The sequence below is a fragment of the Suncus etruscus genome, chromosome 2 (assembly GCF_024139225.1).
Source record: "Suncus etruscus isolate mSunEtr1 chromosome 2, mSunEtr1.pri.cur, whole genome shotgun sequence".
Taxonomy (NCBI): Eukaryota; Metazoa; Chordata; class Mammalia; order Eulipotyphla; family Soricidae; genus Suncus; species Suncus etruscus.
Genome location: NC_064849.1, coordinates 7,647,153 through 7,668,405, shown reverse-complemented (window position 1 = coordinate 7,668,405; position 21,253 = coordinate 7,647,153). Strand labels below are relative to the sequence as shown.

The following is a 21,253-nucleotide window of genomic DNA, read 5'->3' as shown; positions in this document are numbered from 1 at the left end:
TAAAAAATAAAAACTCGCCTTGCATGAGGCAGGCCCCAGATAAAACATTGCTACCACATAGCATTCTCTGAGCACTGCCAGGGGTGATCCCTGAGTACAGAGCCAGCAATAAGTCCTGAGCACCACTGAGTGCAGGCTACCTCTCCCCAAATAGAACTTTGTTTATTTTTTGGGCCATACCCAGCAGCGTTCAGGAGTTACTCCTTGCTCTGTGCTCAGAAATAGCTCCTTCCAAACTTGGGGGGCCATATGGGATGCCGGGAATCGAACCCAGGTCTATCCTGGGTCGGCCGCATGCAAGGCAAATACCCTACCGCTATCTCTCCAGCCCCAACAACAAAGTGGGAAGACTTGACCTAGAGCGGGAAGCTGGGTATCCCTGGTGTGACACCAGAATAAGATGGTAGGAGCCTGGCATGCATGGTTAGACATGGGGCACAATGGACAAGGACCCTCCTCTTCCCTCTGAGGTGTTCTATGCAACCAGGCAGGACAGGGGAATATAATCACAGGGGCCCTAGATCCAGGGGAGACTTGGCACTTCATGGCCCCAATGTCCCCACCCCCAGTTCCACAAAGACATGAAGGAAGCCCAGGAGCTGCTGCGCAAAGTTGACTCAGACTTGAACCAAAAGTACAGCCCTGACTTCAAGGACCGCTACCAGATCGAGCTGCTACTGCGGGAGCTGGATGTAAGTGTGGTGGTGGTGGTGGTTGGAGGGCTTGGCCATGATCCCGTTGAGGGGAGCCCACTGTGTGCCCCCTGCCCGTTAGGACCAGGAAAAAGCGCTGGACAAATATGAGCACGTGGTTTGGGGCCTTCAGCAGCGGGGCCAGCAGGTGGTGCCCCTCAAGTACCGTAGGGAGACGCCCCTCAAGCCCATCCCCGTGGAGGCACTCTGCGACTTTGAGGGAGACCAGGTGAGCTGCACCCCGAGTCACTGAGAAACCTGGGGTGACACAGGGTCTGTGGGGCCTCTGATGGCCTCAGGACCAACCCCTTCTTTAGTCCCCCAGTGCATTAACGTTCCCACAGACACTTGGGGCAGTATCTGGGGCGGGCTCTGCACTCCTAAGCAACCTGTCGTCCCCCCCGCTAAGGGCCTCATATCCAGGGGCTACAGCTACACACTGCAGAGGAATCACGGGGAGAGCTGGGACCTGACAGACAGCGCCGGCCACAGGCTGACTGCCCCCGCCATCTGCTTCATGATCCCCCCTACCGACCCCGAGGCCCTGGCTCTGGCCGACAGGTACAAGACACGGAGGGAGGCATCCCGGGAACTCTGAGCAAGGGCTGTGGGCTAGCCATGTGTCCTTGGCCCATGTCCTTGGTCCTCTGGCCATTCTGGGCACTCAGCACACAGGACAGAGAGGATAAGCAGGGGAAGGAAAGAGGGGGTCCAGCCTGCACTTGCCCACCTGCATCCTCACTTCTCAAAGCAGTTTAAAGGTCCTGTGTGAGGCTGGGTGGGGAGATGTAGTGAGCTGCTGGGGTCCCAACCTATCTCTGCTCTCGAAGCCTGGCCACCCAGTACAGGGCCGTGAGGCAGAAGGCAGTGGGTACCAGGAGCGCCCTGCAGCAGCGGCATGAGGTGCTGAAAACTGAGAACCCCGGTGGTGAGTCCGGCAGGCAGCTAACTGGCCTCTGGGGGGGGCGGTGAGGGTGCTGGACTCCGGGCCACGGGCAAGCTTGGCTTCTCTCCTGCAGATGCCTCTGACCTGCAGGGGCGGCAATTGCTGGCCGGCCTGGACAAGGTGGTCAGCGACCTGGACCGACAGGAGAAGGCCATCACAGGGGTCCTGCGACCACCTCTGGAACAGGGCCGCGCTGTGCAGGACAGCGCTGAACGGGCTGAGGCCCTCCAGGTACCCCAGCGTGAGGGTCGGGGCCCACCTATGCCCTTGTCACCTGTGATCTCTGCGTCCCCTGGCCTGACAGATACACAAATGCGCACTAAAACCCTAGTTTCGGTGATAAAATGGGCCCCAGTCCCCAGTCACCCCGCAGGCACTTGGGAGGGTGAGGCCAAAAGAGGCAGTCACCCCCACTCACACAAATACCTACATACATATGGACCAGAGAGATAGCATGGAGGTAGGACATTTGCCTTGCATGCAGAAGGACAGTGGTTCAAATCCCGTTATCCCATGTGGTCACCTGAGCTTGCCAGGAGCGATTTCTGAGCATAGAGCCAGGAGTAACTTGAATGGTGCTGGCTGTGGACTCTCCCCCCCCCCCAAAAAAAAAGCAAATACCTACATACTCTCATACATAGTAACGGTCACTCACATAACACCTACAAACCCTCATACCCACAGCCAAACATGCGCTCACATATACTCACCTACATACTCTCATACCCACAGTCACACACTCACACACATACTCACATACCCACAGTCACTCAACAGCCATTTAGTGGTCCGACCAAGTCAGAGCAAAGGGTACGGGGCACAGACACTGCAAGGAAGGTCCCTAGCACTGAGGGTTCCCCAGGAGAAGGGAAGCCTGGACATTCCCTCTGATGGCCCTGGGCGGGCATAGGGAGGGCATGGCTGTGGTGGACTGAGGTTGTCTCACAGCGCCTCGCAGCCGAGCTGCAGCAGATGAAGGCCGAGGAGGCTCACAGCACGGCTGAGTGTGAGGACTTCGTGCGGGCCCTCCCTGGCAGCGGCAGCGCGGCCCTGCTGCGGACGCGGGTGGATGACACCCACCGCCGCTACGAGTTCCTGGTGAAGCTGCTGGATGCTGCCAGAGAGAAGTAGGTGCCGGGCAGGCCGTGGGAAGGCCGGGAGGGATCCATGGCCGAGCGGACACTCCCACCCTATATCCTCAGGGTGGACACTGCCCACCGCCTAGAAGAGAGTCTGCAGCAGTGCCGGGAGGTGTTAGCCGCGTACGAAAACCAGCTGACCCAGGAGGACACTGTGCCCGAGAGCGGCCGTGCCCTGGACAGCAAGAGGCAGGAGTTGGCAGTGAGTGGGGGCCCTCTGTGAGCTGAGTATGGGGATGACAGGGCAGTGCATGATGACTAGGCCATATCACCTGGAGCTTGCCCTGTTCGGTGGATATAAAATCAAGCAACTCCACTACTTCTGGAAACTTGGGGACTCTGGCATGGCCTGTTCTTCCTCTTCATCTGGCCCTGGGCCACATCTCATAACTGGCCACCTCACTGTCATGTCCCTCTGTGCCTGTCCTCCCACTGCAGCCCCAATACAGAGGTTCTCGCTGCAGGGCAGAGAACGGAGCACAGAGAGGCGAGCCAGGGCCCAGGCCTTGGGCTGTGTTCACGGTCCTGCAGAGCGAGGCTGGCCCTCCTGCCCTCCCGCACCCCAACTTAGCCGATGACTGTCTCCCTTGCCCTGCAGGCCACAGCGTCAGAGCTGCAGGCACAGAACGCGCTCTTGAGAGAGGCAGAGCAGAAGCTTCTGGCAGTGAAACAGTGCTCAGGCTTGCTGGCCAGCAGCTTCCAAGAGCACTGCCCAGACCTGGAGCGCCAGGAGGCTGAGGTGCACAAGCTGGCTCACCGTTTCGACAACCTCCAGCAGCAGGTGAAGCGCAGGTGAGCTGTGCCACCCCATGAAGCTGTTCTCCAGCAGCACTGATATGTCTATGTCCCTCCCAAGTGGGCTCTGTGAAGGCCAGGCTGGGCAAGTGACATGCAGCTCCCTACTGGGAGCCACTGTTGGGCTGTATCTTATTAGGTAGAAAACTGTGTCCTCTTCCTCTTCCGTTTTCTGAAACTGTGCAGCATCAATTTCTTCCTTTCTGGTGCCTGAATATTCCTGGTGAAGCTGCCTGGGCCCACCCTCAGTTTGAGTGACAAGGTTCTCACTTATATCAACTTCCTGAACAGACTCTGTGGCTGTACATAATGGCAAGCGGTCATTAGTGACAATCTAAAGGGGCGTCAGCTTTGGTACTCATTGGCCTCTCATTTCCTTCCCTCTTTTGTGTTCCCCCTTCCTTGTGGCCAGGGCAGGATTGGAGCACATGCACCCCAGGGTCTTTGCTCTTCTTCTACCGCTGTTGCTCACCATGGCTGTGCTTTCTGGCTGTGGCATTTGCACCTCTCCAATTGCAGTGCCGACATCCCATTTTCCTGATGCTCCCACATACTTGACTGGGGTGTAGTGCAAGGGATCCGGGGTTTGACCTCTGGCAATCTCAGCCCTGCATCTCTCCTGGGCTCTCATCTGATCACATGTCCTAGGTTCTGCTACTCTTTATTCCCTGTACTGCTGAGTGAGTTATTTCCGTAAACTAAGACTGACTGGAGATTTCTCTACTATATCTCACGTTACATCCCCCCCTATAAACACTACTTTTAGCATAGGGGTTGAGGGCCACACCTGGCGGTGCTCAGAGATTGCTCCTTGCTCTGCACTCATAAATCGCTCCTTGTAGGCTGGCTCAGCACCATATAGGATGCCAGGAATTGGAATCAGATTAATCATGGGTTGGCCATATGCAAGGCAAATGTCCTATCACTGTGTTAACACTCTGGCCCCACTTTTATAATTTTTATCACAAATTATCATTTTTTGGGGGGAGGTTAGGGGCACATTTAGATAGGACTCTGGGGAATAAACCTAGGTCAGCCACATGCAAGACAAGCACCCTCCACACTTTACTATCACTCCTGCCCATGATTTTTGGGGTGTGGGGGAGAACACCTGGCAGTAGTCAGGGGTTACTCCTGGTTCCATGCTCAGAAATTACTCCTGGTAAGTTCAGGGAACCAAAAGGGACGTCAGAGATCGAACCTGAGTTTGGCCACGTGCTATCATTCCTTCCCATGATAGTTTTTTGTTTGGGGTTTTTTTTTGGTGTTCAGTGGTACGCAGGGCTTACTCCTGGCTCTGCACTCAGAGATTACTCCTGACAGGCTCAGGGGACCATAAGGGATGCTAGGGATCAAATGTGGGTTGACTGAATTCAAGGCAAGAGCCAAGTCTGTGGTACTATCGCTCCAGCCACCCATGATGTTCTTCAAAACCAAAAACACTTTTTTGACAAAATTATGGTCATACTCAGGGGCACAGTATACTGGATAGAGCCCAGGAATCCCCTTGCCAGCCACGTGCTCTGTGGCCTGTGCTGTATTCCTGACTCCTGCAGTGTCTGCCCTCCCCTGGCCGTTCTCAGCTGTGAGGGCTGCTCATGCCACACGACTGAGGAGGTTCTGAGGCCAGCACCTTCATGCCTCCCTGTGCTCACAACCCACAGCTAACTCAGCAGCCTTCGTGGCAGGCGTTAGGCCACTTCCAAGTTCTTGAATCTGGCTCCTTCTTTGATGGAGACTGAGCGCCAATACTCACGCTTGTATAAAGGGCTGGAGACAGGTCTCAGGGGACTCCGTGACCATTTTGCCCACAGGGCCCAGAGCCTGCAGAGTGCCCAGGCTGCATATGAGGAATACCGTAGCGGCCGCGACCGAGTACTACACTTCCTGTCCAGCATCCCCAGCTATGAGCCGCAGGAGACGGACAGTCTTGGTCAGGTGGAGACCAAGCTCAAGAACCAGAAGGTGTGGGGTGCTTCTATGACCTTCAGCATGGGGGGGCACCCAAGTCCCTTCCAATAGGTGGGGAGCGGGCAGTTGCCAGTCTTAGAGACCTTCCCTCATGGGTCTGTCCTCCTGGCACCAGACTTAGAACCAGAACTCTATCCCATACTAAGCTCTCCACACTCACCTCTTCCCCCTTGGTGCCCTGCTCAAGGCCCAGCCCAGTGGACACCCTGTATTGGATTAGATGAATGAGCACAGGGCCTACAAGAGCTCTTGGGGGAAAATGTTTCAGGAACAAAGTTGAGGGTTCCATCTCCTCAAAGGGAACAATCTGTGAGATGAGGGACAATGGAACCTCAAAGCCAGGACTTAAAGCCTGGACTGAGACTCGCTGTTCCTCCACTTCCTCCGCAAACTGGAGTGAAGGATGGTGCTCAGACTGGCAGGATGGTCCACAAGATCACCTAGGTGAACCACCAGCATGTACTTGCAAGTTCTTAACAGCACAGATCACTGTCTTGCAGTCTGCAAGTGGCCTTCTGGGATGCCTGGTGGAAAGAGGGAAGCCATCCACCATCTGCCACTTGGTGGCCCTGAGAATACCGGTAGCTTATTCAGGTTTCCCTTCATTGCACAGAATCTTCTAGATGAAATGGCAAGATGGGAAGATGAAGTACAGAAGGTTTACACCCAAGCCCAGCAGTACCAGCAAGCAGTCAAGGTAAGAAGGGGAACTCCTGGCCACATGATCCAAGGGCCTCATTCCAAGTAGCTGAGACAAAGGGTACCAGAACTAGAAGGAGCTTTCCACTGTTAGGAGGTACACACATGCACATGCCTACATGTGTATGTGCCTGCCTGTGTGCGTGCGTGTGTATATGTGTGTGTACAATAGGAAAATCAGAGTGTTAACTGCCTGAAGTTAAGCGGGGAAGCGAGTTGCCTTGTATGGGCTCAACCAAGGATTCCATATGGTCCCCCCAAGCACTATCAGAAGTAGTTCTTGAATGAAGAGCCAGGAGTGACAGCTGACCCCCACAAAAAAAAAAAAAAAAACCCACAGACATGTTAAGGCAGCATCCTGTACCAGGCTGAGTAGAGCCCGAGAAATAACCGAAATGTCCAAGAGCAGAGCAATGGCCGGGGCTTTCCAACTATCCACAGGATAAATGGGAGGAAGAGGTGCCTCCTGAGAAGGGAGACTTCTAGCTAGTGTCAGAGACAGCTGTGCATCACAACCCCATGTGTGTGGGTGTGGTGGGGCCTGGTCAGGGACATCATGATGGCATCACACCTCCTACAGTTGGGGACGGAGAGATAGCATGGAGGTAAGGCGTTTGCCTTGCATGCAGAAGGACGGTGGTTCAAATCCCAGCATCCCATATAGTCCCCCGAGCCTGCCAGGAGCGATTTCTGAGTGTAGAGCCAGGAGTGGTGTGACCCCAAAACAAAACAATACCTCCTACAGTCAGCACAGGGACAGTGAGCGCAGGAAGCCTCCCCAGGTGCACGTGACCCTCTGCCATGGTGTCTCCTCCACCAGGACTATGAGTTAGAAGCGGAGAAGCTCAGGTCCCTGCTGGACTTGGAGAATGGAAGGAACAGCCACATGAACAAGAAAGCCAGGCTCCAGTCTCCTGCTGCCAAAGTGAAGGAGGAGGTGAGCTCAAAGGCCTGGTAGCAGTCGGCACCACTGGCTCTTCCCTTTAGTGAGGGCGGGCAGGAGCTGATTCATTAGTTCCTCGGTGCCTGAGAGCAGAAACTCAGAGACAGCTGTGGACTGTGATCCTTCTCATATAAACTGTAGGGAAGGGGCAAGAAGTTCTTTCTTGGTCCTGAGCACCTGCTAGATGCTTTCCCATTCTCTCAGCTCTACCTCACTGTGCCTGTTCTCCCTGTCTAATGCTCTCCTGAAGGAAGCTGCTCTTGCTGCCAAGTTCACTGAAGTCAGCGCTATCAACAGACAGAGGCTGCAGAATCTGGAGTTTGCTCTGACGCTCCTGAGACAGGTAATGTATCCCAACAAGGAAGGAAGGAGGTTCAGCCTCCTTCAGCACAGGGCCCCGAGTGCATTGCTAGCGGCACTGATGCAAAAACAGGTCCCCAAAATGCTCCTGTTGACAGCATCACCAAATACCAGTCCCATTGGGTCCATACTCTATGAAAGCATCATAAGAGCAAAAAACCCAGGGGCCAGAGCAATAGCACAGCAGGAAGGGCATTTGCTTTGCACAGGTTCACCTGAGTTCAATCTTTGGCATCCCATATGGTCCTCTGAACCAGAAGTGATTTCTGAGTGCAGATCTAGGAGTAACCACTAAGCACCACAGGTATTAGCCACCCCAAAAATGAACAAAAAGTCAGGTGCAACTCAGTTGACTACCAGCTGTGGGCAAGCTCCCACCATGGCACATGTAAGTGCTACCAATCAATAACATTGGCTCTCTGTACCACCATGGAATTTTCTCCTCTGGGGCATCAGAAAAGATGAATTATGGGGCAAAGCAATAGCACAGCAGTACCGCATTTGCCTTGCAAATGGCCAACCCAGGACGGATGGTGGTCCTGGACAGATGGATATGGTCTCCTGAGCCTGCCAAGAGTGATTTCTGAGCACAGAACCAGGAGTAACCCCTGAGCACCACCAGGTGTGATCCCCCCCCAAAAAAAAAGAAGAGAATTAGAGGGCTGGGATGATAGAAGAGCAGAGAAGGTGTTTGCCTTGCACATGGCCAACCTGGGTTCAATCCTTGGCATCCCATATGGTTCCCTGAGTCACCAGAAGTAACTTTTGAGCACTGCTGAGTGTGAGGAGGGAAGGAAGGGAGGAACTGAAGGAGGGAAGGAGGGATGAACTCCGTGCCCCCAAATTATATGGGTCTCAGGATGTTGGCAGCCTCAACACTGGCTCCCCTGTCTCTTGCAATTTTATGCTTTTCACAATTTTGTCCTCACCCTAGAACCCTAGTCCCCCTTGTCCTTGTATGAACCTGGCACCAGCCTGCTCTGCCCGGCATGAGGTTGTAGAGACCTGTTCTATGCTCAATCATCCTGTCTTCTCCTCCACAGCAGCCAGAGGCAGGCCCAGCCTATGAGAGCCTACAGAGGAACGAGCCAGTCTCTGTACAGGAGGAAACATGGAAGATTCAGAAGGAGCTGGACGAGGAGACAGAGCGGAGGCAGCAGCTGGAGAAGGAGGTGCAGAGTGCACAGGACGAGATCCGGGCCTTGCAGAGCCAGAGTCCGCAGGAGTCGGTGGTGAGGAAGGAGGTACTGAAGAAGCTGCCGGACCCCGCACTGGAGGAGAGCCTGCAGCACATGCAGCATAGCCTGGCGGAGGAACAGCACAAGAACCAGCTGCTGCAGGAGGAGCTGGAGGGGCTGCGTGCTCGGCTGCGCGGCCTGGAGCAAGAGGCCAGGGCCGGGGGCCAGGAGTACGTGGTCAAAGAGGTACTGCGTATTGAGCCTGACCAGGCCCAGGCAGACGAGGTCCTCAAGCTGCGGGAGGAGTTAGAGGAGCTGAGGCGGCAGAAGGGCACCCGGGAGGCAGAGGCAGCCCTGCTGCAGCAGCGCATCACAGCCCTGGCTGAGGAGAAGAGCCACGCTCGGGAGAAGGTGACAGAGAAGGAGGTGGTAAAGCTGCAGAACGACCCCCAGCTGGAGGCGGAGTACCGGCAGCTGCAAGAGGACCAGCAGCGCGAGGGCACACTCAGGGAGAAACACGAGGAGGAGCTGAGCTTCCTGCACGACAAGCTCAAGCGGCTGGAGAAGGAACGGGCCATGGCCGAGGGCAAGATCACCGTCAAGGAGGTGCTCAAAGTGGAGAAGGATGTGGCGGCTGAGCGGGAGGTGGGTGAGCTTCAGCGCCAGTACGAGGATGAGGCGGCCAAGACGCGTGGCAGCCAGCGGGAGAAGACGGAGCTGCTGCGCAGGATCTGGGCTTTGGAGGAGGAAAACGCCAAGGTGGTGGTCCAGGAGAAGGTGCGAGAGATTGTGCGGCCTGACCCCAAGGCCGAGAATGAGGTGGCCAACCTCCGGCTGGAGCTGGTCGAGCAGGAGCGTAAGTTCCGGGGCACCGAGGAACAGCTGAAGAGCTACCAGGCCGAGCTAGAGGCGCTGCGGAGGCGGGGTCCGCAGGTGGAGGTCAAGGAGGTAACGAAGGAAGTCATCAAATACAAGACAGACCCCGAGATGGAGAAGGAGCTGCAGCGGCTGCGTGAGGAGATCGTGGACAAGACCCGGCTCATCGAGAGGTGTGACGTGGAGATCTACCAGCTCAAGCAGGAGATCCAGGCCCTGAAGGACACCAAGCCCCAGGTGCAAACCAAGGAGGTAGTGCAGGAGATCCTACAGTTCCAGGAAGACCCACAGACCAAGGAGGAAGTGGAGAGCCTGAGGACGAGGCTGGCTGAGGAGCAGAGGAAGCAGGTAGACCTGGAGAGGGAGCGGCTAACCCAGGAGGAGAAGATCAAGCACAAAGAGGAAGAGCTGGCACAGGTTCGGGAGAAAGTAGTACAGCAGGAGGTGGTCCGCTACGAGGAGGAGCCTGGCCTGCGTGCTGAGGTGGACGCCTTCACTCAGAGCATCGATGTGGAGCTGCGGCAGATTGACACCCTGCGTGGGGAGCTAAGGCGGCTGCAGCGACGCCGGGCCGAGCTGGAGCGGCAGCTGGAGGAGCTGGAGCGAGAGCGGCAGGCACGCAGGGAGGCTGAGCTAGAGGTGCAGAGGCTGAAGCAGCGACTGGCTGACTTGGAGAAGGAAGAGGCAGAGGCCTGCGAGAAAGTGACGCGCACACAGAAGGTAGTGCTGCAGCAGGACCCCCTGCAGGCCCGGGAGCATGGGCTGCTCCAGCTCCAGCTGGATGAGGAGAGGCACCGGCGACAGGTCCTGGAGAGCGAGCTGGAGACCCTCAAGAAGCAACTGGACCGCCTGGAGAAGTTGGAGGTCAAGGAGAAGGTGGTCTTCTCCGAGAGCGTCCAGGTGGAGAAAGGGGACACGGAGCAGGAGATCCAGAGGCTCAAGAGCAGCCTGGAGGAGGAGAGCCGCAGCAAGCGGGAGCTGGATGCCGAGGTGAGCCGGCTGGAAGCCAAGCTGTCGGAGCTAGAATTCTCCAACTCCAAGTCATCCAAGGAGCTGGACTTCCTCCGGGAAGAAAACCACAAGCTCCAGATGGAACGGCAGAACCTCCAGCTGGAAACCCAGCGGCTCCAGTCGGAAATTGAACTGGCCACCACGGAACCCCGAAACCTGAGAAGTGTGACGGCTGTGGGCTCGAGGGCCAACCTCGACTCCAGAGTGTGGTCCCTGGAGCGAGAACTGGATGACCTCAAGCAGCTGTCCAAAGACAAAGACCTAGAGATCGACGAACTGCAGAAGCGCCTGGGCTCAGTGGCTGTCAAGAGGGAGCAGCGTGAGAACCACCTGCGGCGCTCCATCGTTGTCATTGACCCCGACACTGGCCGAGAGCTGTGCCCAGAGGAAGCCCACCGGGCCGGGCTCATCGACTGGAACATGTTTGTGAAGCTCAGGAACCAGGAGTGCGACTGGGAGGAGATCTCAGTGAAGGGGCCCAATGGCGAATCCTCTGTTATCCATGACCGGAAGTCTGGCAAGAAGTTCTCCATCGAAGAGGCCTTGCGGAGTGGCAGGCTGAAAGAAGAACAGTATAACCGCTACGTCAACAAGGATATGTCCATTCAGGAGCTGGCCGTCTTGGTGTCGGGGCAGAAGTAGCACAGCTTCTGGCATCTAGGAACTTCCCTAGCTCCTAATGTGGTGTCTCCTCCTTGGCCAAGTAGGCTTGCGGTCCAGAAAGCCTTCCCCACTCCCCATCAGGCAACTCGAGACTCGCTCATATACAAGCTGAACAGGCAACTCCTCTCCACCCCTCAGCTTGGCCCAGGCACCATGGACCCACTGCCTTTCCTGCACATTCAAGCCAACAGACTCCTTACGTGAGCCCTGAAAGTCATCGGAGAACTAATACCAAAGTGACAGGGCACACATAGCTCACTCCATGGCAGCACCGGCCTTTGCAACGGGGTAAACCTGCCACATCCCTTCCTGCCCAGCAAATCAGGGACCCAGGGTGTCCCTCTCCAGGATTCTGGCCAAGGGCTCACTCTCCTTTGGAGGCCTCTTTGTGCCCAGTTCCAGTCTTGGTTCCAGGAGAGGCCAAGCATGGCCTTGGTGCTAATGTGGAGGCCAGTGCTGGCTGCTGCCTGGGGTGTGCAGCCCATTTGCAGAGTAATCGGTGCAGTGCTCGGCCACCCCCAGAGCCATCAGCCCCACTTGTTATCTATGGGTATTTTGGTAAGCAGTTTTCTCACCAAAACAATGTTCAGGTTCTCTGGATCTCATGTATCATGTAAGAAATGGGAAATAATAGGGAACTATTTATAGCACAAAAATAAACCCCCTGGTGGCTTGACTCTATTTCATGTAAGTGTATTTTTTCCTCTCCCAGGAGGCTCTATCCCCAATTTCCCATGGCTCTCAGCCAAACAGATCTATATACCTCAATTCCTATAGGAGGATTACTTGCAAAGACAAAAGAACCAGAAACCATGTTTGGAAACCTTGAAACAATTTATTGAGTTGCTTTATACAAGATTAACAATTCCACAACCACCCCGAACACCAATATAGTCGCTGCACCAAGCCACAGTTCCTCTCACACTTAAAAAAGGGCTGCGCCAAGAAAAGCCCGAAGTGCCGCAGCCCCAGGCCCTGTAGCCTGCCCTGCCTGTCTGCCTAGCCTGGCAGTATAAGTCACTCACTCGCTCGTTCCCACAAATAAAGCATTAACAGGAAAAAGAAATCCCATAAACTCCCCATCAAAGAAACAATTCCCTGAGGCAAGAGGCATCAACTAGATTCCTAGAAAGGAGAGAATTTTGCTCCAGCTGCACTCACAATGATACATGGAAAGGGAGCCTGTGGGAGGGGACAGGGGTTGGGTTGGTCCCGGGCTACGGTCCCCAGGTGTCCTTGGGCCAAGAAGCCTGGAAAATCTCCACTGCTCTCTTAGCGGTCATGGACGGCCTCTGCTCAGCTTTGAGCTCAGCATTACAAATCTCTTCTTTGGCTCTTTTGCTACTACCTAAGACTATTCTGTAAACAAACTGGAAATCCGAGTGGCAAAAAATATATATAACAAAGGGATATGGGATATGGAATTCACTTAACTCGATGTCAAACAGATTCGTTCTTACACAAAAAAAGTCAGAGTAGGCCGGATAGCTGGCAGATGTCAGGATCCCCATGAAACCAGGCAAAAAACTGTGTCATCATATTGTGAGACTGCTGCTCACCCAACTCACTTGAGACCACTTGGCTGAAGTAGTGGACATGAACACAGCTCTGACAGACTTCACAGGGCAGCCGTCTCCCTCATACTCCTTGTGAAATAGCCACTGGTGAGCATGAACAGCTCCCAGGCAACTGTCCCAGTCTGTCGTCTGCACTTGGCATACCACCCCTACAGCCAGTGCAGGCCCCACAGCCTGAAACTCCCTAGGACTTGCAGGCCTGATTCACAGGGCAGGTGCTTCAGAAAGCAGTCCTGCAGCTCTGCCTGAAAAGGATTCTCAACCAACTGGAATGTCTGTCTGGGACGCGGGACCCCTGTATCCTCAGTCCTCAGAGATGAAAACGGGCTTTTGACTCCTTACAGTCCACCTGTATGAATCTAGAAAAACAAGCTGGCTGAATCGAGACCTGGATGAGGGACTTAGGGGGCCCAGGCGACCTTCAAGTCAGGATGACACAGATTATGATGTGCAATCATAAAAAACTTGTTAAAGGTTAAAGCACACGGCTATGTCTGAAATGCAGACTTATGTTTAAAAAAAGGTCTTCATCTGAGATCCACTCAGAGGGCCGAATGGCTGTGTGGTCTGTGCTGCTCCAGCATAAAGGCACTGGAATTATGTCTTCCGAGAACATGACGAAGAACAGTCCCTTTCGATCCAATGCATTTAATGGTAATGATGAAAACTGAGCCAAAAATAAGTCTTTAAAAATCCTATCACAATGGTTGAATCTACAAAGTCTTTTCTCCAGAAGAGCTTCATTGTCATTTTCAGCAGAGGAACTCAGCCCCGACCATGATGAAAGTAATCTGTTTCCAAACAAGCCATGTTTCCAAGCTGTGGCCTCAGCCTGGGTGGGCTGGTGTCTTGTGGAGCATACAGCCTGAGGGGAAGACAGACTCTGTGACATCCAGGGAGCTGTCTGTGGCCAGAAGGAGGCCCTGACCAGGAGGGCGCAGTGAGGTACTCTGACCAGGTGCTAGGGCTCAGGATAGGTATCAAACACAGGTGTGCCAACAGCTCTGCCCTGACAACAGGGCTCTGTGCCTAAAGCACACCCCAGCCTAGAGTTGCCCCTCCAGGGAGTGTCCACCACAGCAGGCAGCCTGGAGAACCAGCCAGTTAGTGCCCCAGAGACACACAGGGCAGCTCCCCTCATAGAAGGCACATCACAAGTGCCAATAGCACTCACGCCTTCTTCAGAAGAAAACCATGAGCACAAAGAGCATAGCAATGATCTAGATTCCAAGACCTACAAGGTCAGCTTCCACCCAGATCCAAGTCAGTGGGCCTTTCCTAGAAGCGGTCACAATTTCCGTGGGACGCCAGGCCCTTTCCCATGAAGCTGAGAAGTATCTGGAATAGAATAAGCAAAGAAAAAGAACGTAAGTCTTGCAGGGCCTCTGATGATCTTAGAGCAGCAGCAACCAAAACTCGGGGGAATCCAGGGAATTCAAGTATTCTAGGGCCTGAGCAGCAGAGACCACTGACAGTGTGTGCTACTGCAGGTGTGTGTGAAAACAGAGCTCTGAGCCTGGGGAAGGTGCTGGGAGGGGAATCATGTGCAGTGACTAACAATTTCAATAACACCATACTGAACCCCCAAAACAATCATTCTCCACCACTGACTGGCTCTGGGCTCCATCAAGCCAACTCAGGGTCCAGCGTTCTCAGCAGAAACTGAACACATGAGTGAGATGCACAGACATACACGGCTCAGACTTCTGAGCCAGCTGACAGGGAAGAGATGTTTGAAATGGCTCTCAGCATAAACAGATACTTTCTGGATAGACTTAACACCATGAGGAGTAGCAGGAGAGAGATGGAACAAGTAAGCATTTTTGCTATGAAGTGACCAGTCAGGATCAGAGAGAGTTAAAAGGGCTGAAGCGCAGGCTTTGCAAACGGGTGCTCCAGACTTGGTTCCTGACACTTCATGGTCCTGAGCATTGCCAGTGTCTCCCAACAATAATGGGGAAAAAATACAAAGTCCTGTGGGCAGGACTTGGGTAGGTGGTTAAAAGCTAGCAGGGCAAAGCCCTTCAACATGCAGTTCTCATCCATGAGGCTCTAGGACCCTGTCAGAGTCACAGCGATGGTGCTGCCACCCAGCTGTGGGCTGTCACCTCCAACGGCTGCTCTAGAAATGGAGTCACTGTGATAAGACTGATAGACTCAGAACCTCCCAAGGAAAACTCCATCCTGGGGGTTGACATCCAGTACATGTACCAGTGTGCTAGCCCCAGGACACAGCAGATCTGGAGGTGTTGGCCAATGCTCCCCCTCTTATTTCCCTGAGCTCCAGTCCACCACATTACCCAAGGCTCAGCCTCCTACAGTACATCCCGTCACTCTGGAACAGGTCTAGAGTAGTCAGAGAGCAGAAGGTCAAAACCAAGGCTCTGCCTCCAACAGCTGTTCCTAGAATGAAGGTTCCAGAAAGGCAAGCAGCAACGTATCAACAGAGATGCCCGAGGATATTGGCCTGCTGCCCTGGCTGCACACCTGGACTGGCAGATATCTGTGGGAAAGCCAGGGAAGATAGGAAGATCGGCAGACCTGCTGAGGCCGTGGAGCTCCATCACTCAGCTGAGCTCAGAGAGCTTCTGGGGAACTAGGAGGCTTACAGGGGGAGCTTCTGCTCAAAGGCCTTGAAGATCCCAAATTACTACCCTTCTCAGAGCTTTTTATCCCCACGGAAAGCTGAGCTATGTATGGGCCAGAGCTCCCTCACCTCATACTCGGCCACTTTGACTGCTCACACGGGGGAAGGCCAACCCAGGGACACCTAATGGCAGCAGCTATGGGATCCTCTCAGTACCTGCAGAGCCAGGGCCTCAAGAACAGAGCAAGACAATACAGCAATGAGAAGGACACAGAAACCCTTGGCAACAGAAAACGGGCAGGGACTGGTGCCTGGTGTGCATGGCACTCTGTCCACCTGACAATTACCTGGCAAACTCTGCGGGAGGTGGGTGGACACGGCAGCGTGCGGGAGAGGCGCTGCACGGGGTGGGCTGGAGTGCAAGCCAGCCAGGAGACCTGAGGGGAAACAGGAGGGAGAAGAAAACAAAACACACACATTGGAGACAAGAATGGGAAAGCAGCCTCAGAAGAGTCCAGACAGGCCACTGGCCAGGCTCTGGGTGGGAGTGCCCAGGGCAGGGACTCAGCCTGATATTCACGACTGCACAGCAGATGATTGGTCACCCCGGAAAGATAACAGCACAGTGCCCAGGTAGCATAAACAGGGCCTCAGCATGGTAGCAAGAGGAAGAGACACTTACTGTGACTCAGGCCGTGGTGGAAGGTCCCAGGGGCAGGACCTGTGACGATTGCATCCTTGGAGACCCCTGCTTTGGCAGAGGTGTCAGCGTTGAAGGAGAGCACATGGAGAGGGAACTGGGAGATGATCCCCAGGGAGCTGGAGCTCATGGCCCCTGGCAGCTTGGGGCTGCCCGCCTTGTAGGATGAAGGCAGCAGGTTTAAGGGAGATGAACTGGTCAGCAGCACAGCCCCACTTGTTCCTTTCTGGGAAGGAAACAGAAGGTTAGAGCTCCCGCACCATGCAGAGTCCACACACAAGCACAACAAGGAGCATGTGGGCCAAAGCCCCGGGTGGTACATGGAAGAGGCTGGCTCATCTTTGTGACTTGGCAGGGCATGCAGGCTCCACACAGAGAACATTTAGCAAACCGTTTCTTGAACAGGCCCCTCTGTGTTAAAAAGGAAGATGGCAGGTGAACCTAGGTATAAGTATATACAGGGTAGCAAAAATGCAGAAGTACCTATAGGCACTCAACTTGGTTTGGGAAAAAGCCTTGCGTGGGTGGCCGGTAGGGATCCCAAAGGCAAGCAAGACCTCTCTAAATGTTCTTTCTCTCCTTTTATCCCTCCAGCCCCATAGCTACTAAAATACTGGGGGAAATGAGAGTATTTCCCCCACCAGTATCCAAGCTTCTCACTTCCTAGAGCAAGACCAAGCTTTGTAAAATGGCCTCTGTATGGCCTGTAGAGCCACTTGAAAGTCAATGGAGGGACTTCCTCTTAGGCACAAACTTCTCTACAGAAATCATGATCTCAGAGCTGAGGCCATGTCCATTTCCCTCACCTGGAAGCCAGGAAAGGACAGTTCCTTGGCTGGTCTAGGCCACCCAGAGGTAGAGTTCCTTTGCAAACAGGCCTGTCTCCATGATTACCACCAGAGAAGAGGTTCAGGTTGGCTCCCAAAGACTGTAGCCACCAAAAGAGGAAAGATCTGACCAAGGCAGATCTCCTGGCTCCAGACCCTGACCAGACTCCTGGCTCTCTGAGCCTTTCACCTGCGACAAGGCAGATGGCCCTTCCCACAGGGCCCATAGTGGAATACTCACTGGCAAGGAGGTAGATGAGGTGGCGCTGCTAACTGTGCTAGGCTTCAAGGAGGAGGTCAGTAACTTGGCCACTCCCTGGGTCCCACCACTAGAGTCTCCATTTGGCCCCCCAGGAGGAGCCACCAGTGTCAGTTTCTGGGACACAGGTGGCTTTTTCACGGCGGCACCAGGGATGGGACGGCTGGAAGACTGTCCCGTGGTCGAAGGCTGCACTCCAGGGAGTAGGCCCCCGGAAGTTGAGCCCTGAATGGACATTCCTCCAGAGGAGGAGCTGCCAGGAGGGACGCAGTGTTTGGAAACGGAGCTGGCAAAGGCGCTGCTCTTGTAAGCTGGTGAGGAAGAGCTGGCTCCATGCTGCTTTGCTGGGTGGCTCAGGGTGGTGGTGGTGGAGATGGTGGTTTTATGAGAGCTGCTGCTGGTGGCTGACAAGCCTCCTGAGGAGGAGGGTGTGGAGGAATGGAAGCCCTGGCCTTTAGCAGGTGTCTTTACAAGCTGGAGGAGGGATCGATGACACTGTGGGGATGGAGCCTTGGGGCCCTGGAGCTTACTGACCAATGGAGCTGGGGAGGGGAAGTTCTTCTGCTGAGAGCCTGCATGAAAGACTTTTACTTGGGGATTGGGCAGGGGAGTTGCCTGGGGTACATGAGACGTCCGTGGCACACCGTGGTGTTTTGTTTTGGGTTGGTGCACTTCTGGCAGGCCCTTGTTGATGGAAGTCTGACAAGACAACTCTTTGTAGCCAGAACTCTCTGGTTTCTTCTCCTGAGAAGACTGTGCCAGAGCTTGTTCGGCCAGAAAGTTGAGGGGTGAATGAAGCGAGCTGGAGGGTGGAGGAGCAGAAGGGCTGGGTTTTGCAAAGTTCCTTTTTTCTTCAGTACATATAATACCCGTGATTTTTTCCACAGGCGCCTTTGAAGGTGTGGGGAGTGTGAACTCAGAGCTCCCAGAGGCCCTGCTGTTCAGCGCTGCCAGTTCCTTGGACACAGCCTCCAAGGAGGAAGTGGAATTATGGATCAAGTCACCCTCCGACGGTTCCTCTAGGTTGACAGGCACGGCTGTGTTGACAAGGTTGCCTGATGCCTGGCATGAAAGCTCCCTGTTCACACACCCAGAGCTCTGGCCTCCTCCCAAGTGTTCTGAAGGCAAAGCAAGGGGGCCGCCAGTCTGACCTGATGGGACCAAAACCTTTTTATCAGGCTTGACACACGATTCCTAAAAGGAAGCAAAAATGGGGATGCACAGCAATGTCAAGGCCCAGGCTATGAGGACAGTGTGAGAAAGTCACATGCCTAAGAACCCCGTCTCCCAGCACAATCACATGACGAGTTGGCAGAGAAGCACGTGCACATTCTAAGGACCCCAGGCACAGCACTGGCCAGTGTCACTGCTGGTCCCCAACCTACCCACCCAGGCTCTGACCCCAACCTCATCCCAAGACAGGTTCCTTGCTTCTGGAAAAGAAGAACTGAGTGAAGAAACCCTCTCACCACAGTCACTCACACTCCTTGGGAATAAGGAGGGCTGTATGTTGGGAAAGATGATGTCAAGCACTGGAGCACATCTTTGCAAGTGGGAACCCCATGTCCAATCCCTAGCATGGTAAAGTCCCCAAAATACCACTGGGAACAACCACTGAGCAAGCTGGCATATTCCACTCAAAACAAAACAACAGAACATGGAGCCAGAACGACAGTACAATGTATAAGTACTTGCCTTGCTGGCCAACCCATACTTTTTCACCAGCATCTTAAGTGGCCCCTTAAAACCTATCAAAGGGATCTCTGACCGCAGAGCCAGGAGTAAATCCTAAGCACTGATGGGTATGTCCCCAAATGAAGAACAGTCCCACCAAAAATTAGAAGTGTTTCTTTTAGGGGCCGGGTGGTGGCGCTAGAGATAAGGTGCCTGCCTTGCCTGTGCTAGCCTAGGACGGACCGGACCGCAGTTCGATCCCTGGCGTCCCATATGGTCCCCCAAGCCAGGAGCGACTTCTGAGCGCATAGCCAGGAGTAACCCCTAAGCGTCACCGGATGTGGCCCAAAAACCAAAAAAAAAAAAAAGTGTTTCTTTTAGTTAATAGATATGTGGGAAAGGGGAGTAGAAACCTTTCTCTTTATGAATAAATCATGAAACAAAATTCAATGCAATTTAAATATCTAGGCTGCCTTAATATGCTAATGTGTATCTTCAATCTCCAAGACAGGATTTAGTAAAAGGCATTCCTAAACCCAGTTGGTCAGAAATTCTTTGATTTCTGGGCCGGAGAGATAGCATGGAGGTAGGGCATTTGTCTTGCATGCAGGATAGTGGTTTGAATTCCAGCATCCCATATGGTCCCCCGAGCCTGCCAGGAAGTGATTTCTGAGCGCAGAGCCAGAATTAACCCCTGAGCACTGCCGGGTGTGACACAAAAAGAAAGAGGAGAGAGAGAGAGAGAGAGAGAGAGAGAGAGAGAGAGAGAGGAGAGAGAGAGAGAGAGAGAGAGAGGAGAGAGAGAGAGAGGAGAGAGAGAGAGAGAGAGGAGAGAGAGAGAGAGGGGAGAGAGAGAGAGAGAGAGAGAGAGAGAGAGAGAAATTCTTTGATTTCCTAGAGTCCAATTAATCAACATTTTCCTGTGTAATGTGTCTACAGAATTTAAGCTACAGATGCAGCAGCCATGTGGAGGATCCTCTGTACAAAGCTATTAGATTATAAAATGTGTAATTACTGTATGTATATGCACTTTATTTTTATACCTAAGTCAGGGGTCTCAAACTCAATTTACCTGCGGGCCACAGGAGGCAAAGTCGGGGTGATTCTTGAGTGCAAAGTCAGTAGTAAGCCTTGAACATTGGGGGGTGGGACCCAAACAAGACAAAAAAAGATTCCTCTAGGGCAGGGCCACAAAATGTTGTACGAAGGGCCGTTTGTGGCCCGTGGGCGGCGAGTTTGAGACCCCTGCCCTAAGTGTTCTAAAATTGAATATGACTTTAAAACATTAAAAATAGATTAAACAGGGGTTGGAGAGATAACATGGAGGTAAGGCATTTGCCTTTCATGCAGGAGGTTATCGGTTCGAATCGCGGTGTCCCACATGGTCCCCCGTGCCTGCCAGGAGCAATTTCTGAGCCTGGAGCCAGGAATAAACCCCTCAGCACTGCCGGGTATGATCCAAAAACCATCAAAAAAAAAATTAAACATTAAACAAAATAAAATAAGTTTTCTAAAGAAAAGTGTTTCAGGGGCCGGAGAGAAAGCACAGCAGTAGGGCATTTGCCTTGCATGCGGCCAACCCAGGACGGACCCGGTTCAACTCCCATATGGTCCCCCAAGCCTGCCATGAGCAATTTCTTTTTTTTTTTTGGGGGGGGGGGTTTCTGGGTCACAGCTGTGCTCAGGGGTTACTCCTGGCTTTGTATTCAGAAATCACTCCAGAGCCTGAGCGATACTCAGCAGTATGGCGTTTGCCTTGCACATGGCTGACCCAGGACAGAACTCAGTTTGATCCCCAGCTTCCCATATGGTCCCCCAAGCCAGGAACAATTTCTGAGCACATAGTCAGGAGTAATTTGAGTGTCAACGGGTGTGCCCCCCCCAAAAAAATACATCACTTCTGGCTGGCACAGGGGACCATATGGGATGCCAGGATTCTAACCACCATCCATCCTGGATTGGGTACATGCAAGGCAAATGCCCTACCGCTTATGCTATCTCTTTGACCAAGACATAGCTCTTTGGCAAAACACTGACACTTCATGTATGAAGTGGCTTCAATACCTAGCAGTGTACAAATGAAGGAAAAAAAGCCTTCACAGTACTTAGGAGGCCCCAGCTGCAATGAGGACACAAGAAATGAGTTTTTGTTTCCTCCGTCGGTTTTCCTAGCACCTGTCTCCTTTCCTGGGAGCAGTAATGGGGGGAGGCGGCTGCACTCCTGCACCCAAAGTTCAGAACACAGTGTTCAGAGGAACTGCAGGCACTAACAATCATAGGTATACGCCACTCAGAGCTTATTCTCACAGCACTCAGATACAGTGAGAGGACAACAAGACTCACGAAGTTGTAAACA

At 53.6% G+C, this 21,253-nt stretch overlaps 2 protein-coding genes across 5 annotated transcripts in view; one reads left to right on the top strand and one right to left on the bottom strand.

Moving 5' to 3' along the window:
* The window catches only part of PPL (periplakin), a 28,830-nt gene extending 17,578 nt beyond the window's left edge, over positions 1–11,252 (top strand). Inside the window, exons 12-24 of the mRNA XM_049768878.1 lie at positions 570–692; positions 775–921; positions 1,102–1,253; positions 1,523–1,620; positions 1,712–1,869; positions 2,587–2,765; positions 2,841–2,979; positions 3,376–3,569; positions 5,387–5,537; positions 6,157–6,240; positions 7,063–7,179; positions 7,436–7,528; positions 8,589–11,252. Of these exons, the coding sequence (XP_049624835.1) occupies positions 570–692; positions 775–921; positions 1,102–1,253; positions 1,523–1,620; positions 1,712–1,869; positions 2,587–2,765; positions 2,841–2,979; positions 3,376–3,569; positions 5,387–5,537; positions 6,157–6,240; positions 7,063–7,179; positions 7,436–7,528; positions 8,589–11,252 (4,299 nt within the window). The remainder of the gene's footprint in view (positions 1–569; positions 693–774; positions 922–1,101; positions 1,254–1,522; positions 1,621–1,711; positions 1,870–2,586; positions 2,766–2,840; positions 2,980–3,375; positions 3,570–5,386; positions 5,538–6,156; positions 6,241–7,062; positions 7,180–7,435; positions 7,529–8,588) is intronic.
* An 836-nt stretch (positions 11,253–12,088) lies between these two features.
* UBN1 (ubinuclein 1) overlaps positions 12,089–21,253 on the bottom strand; it is a 37,102-nt gene continuing 27,937 nt past the window's right edge. For 3 of the 4 annotated variants that reach the window (XM_049768439.1, XM_049768437.1, XM_049768438.1), the window contains 4 exons: positions 17,206–18,417; positions 16,120–16,363; positions 15,785–15,874; positions 12,089–14,188 (listed from right to left, as the gene is read on the bottom strand). In XM_049768439.1, the coding sequence (XP_049624396.1) occupies positions 14,139–14,188; positions 15,785–15,874; positions 16,120–16,363; positions 17,206–18,417 (1,596 nt within the window). In that variant the 3' untranslated portion in view covers positions 12,089–14,138. The remainder of the gene's footprint in view (positions 14,189–15,784; positions 15,875–16,119; positions 16,364–17,205; positions 18,418–21,253) is intronic. The other variant, XM_049768440.1, reaches the window with a different exon arrangement.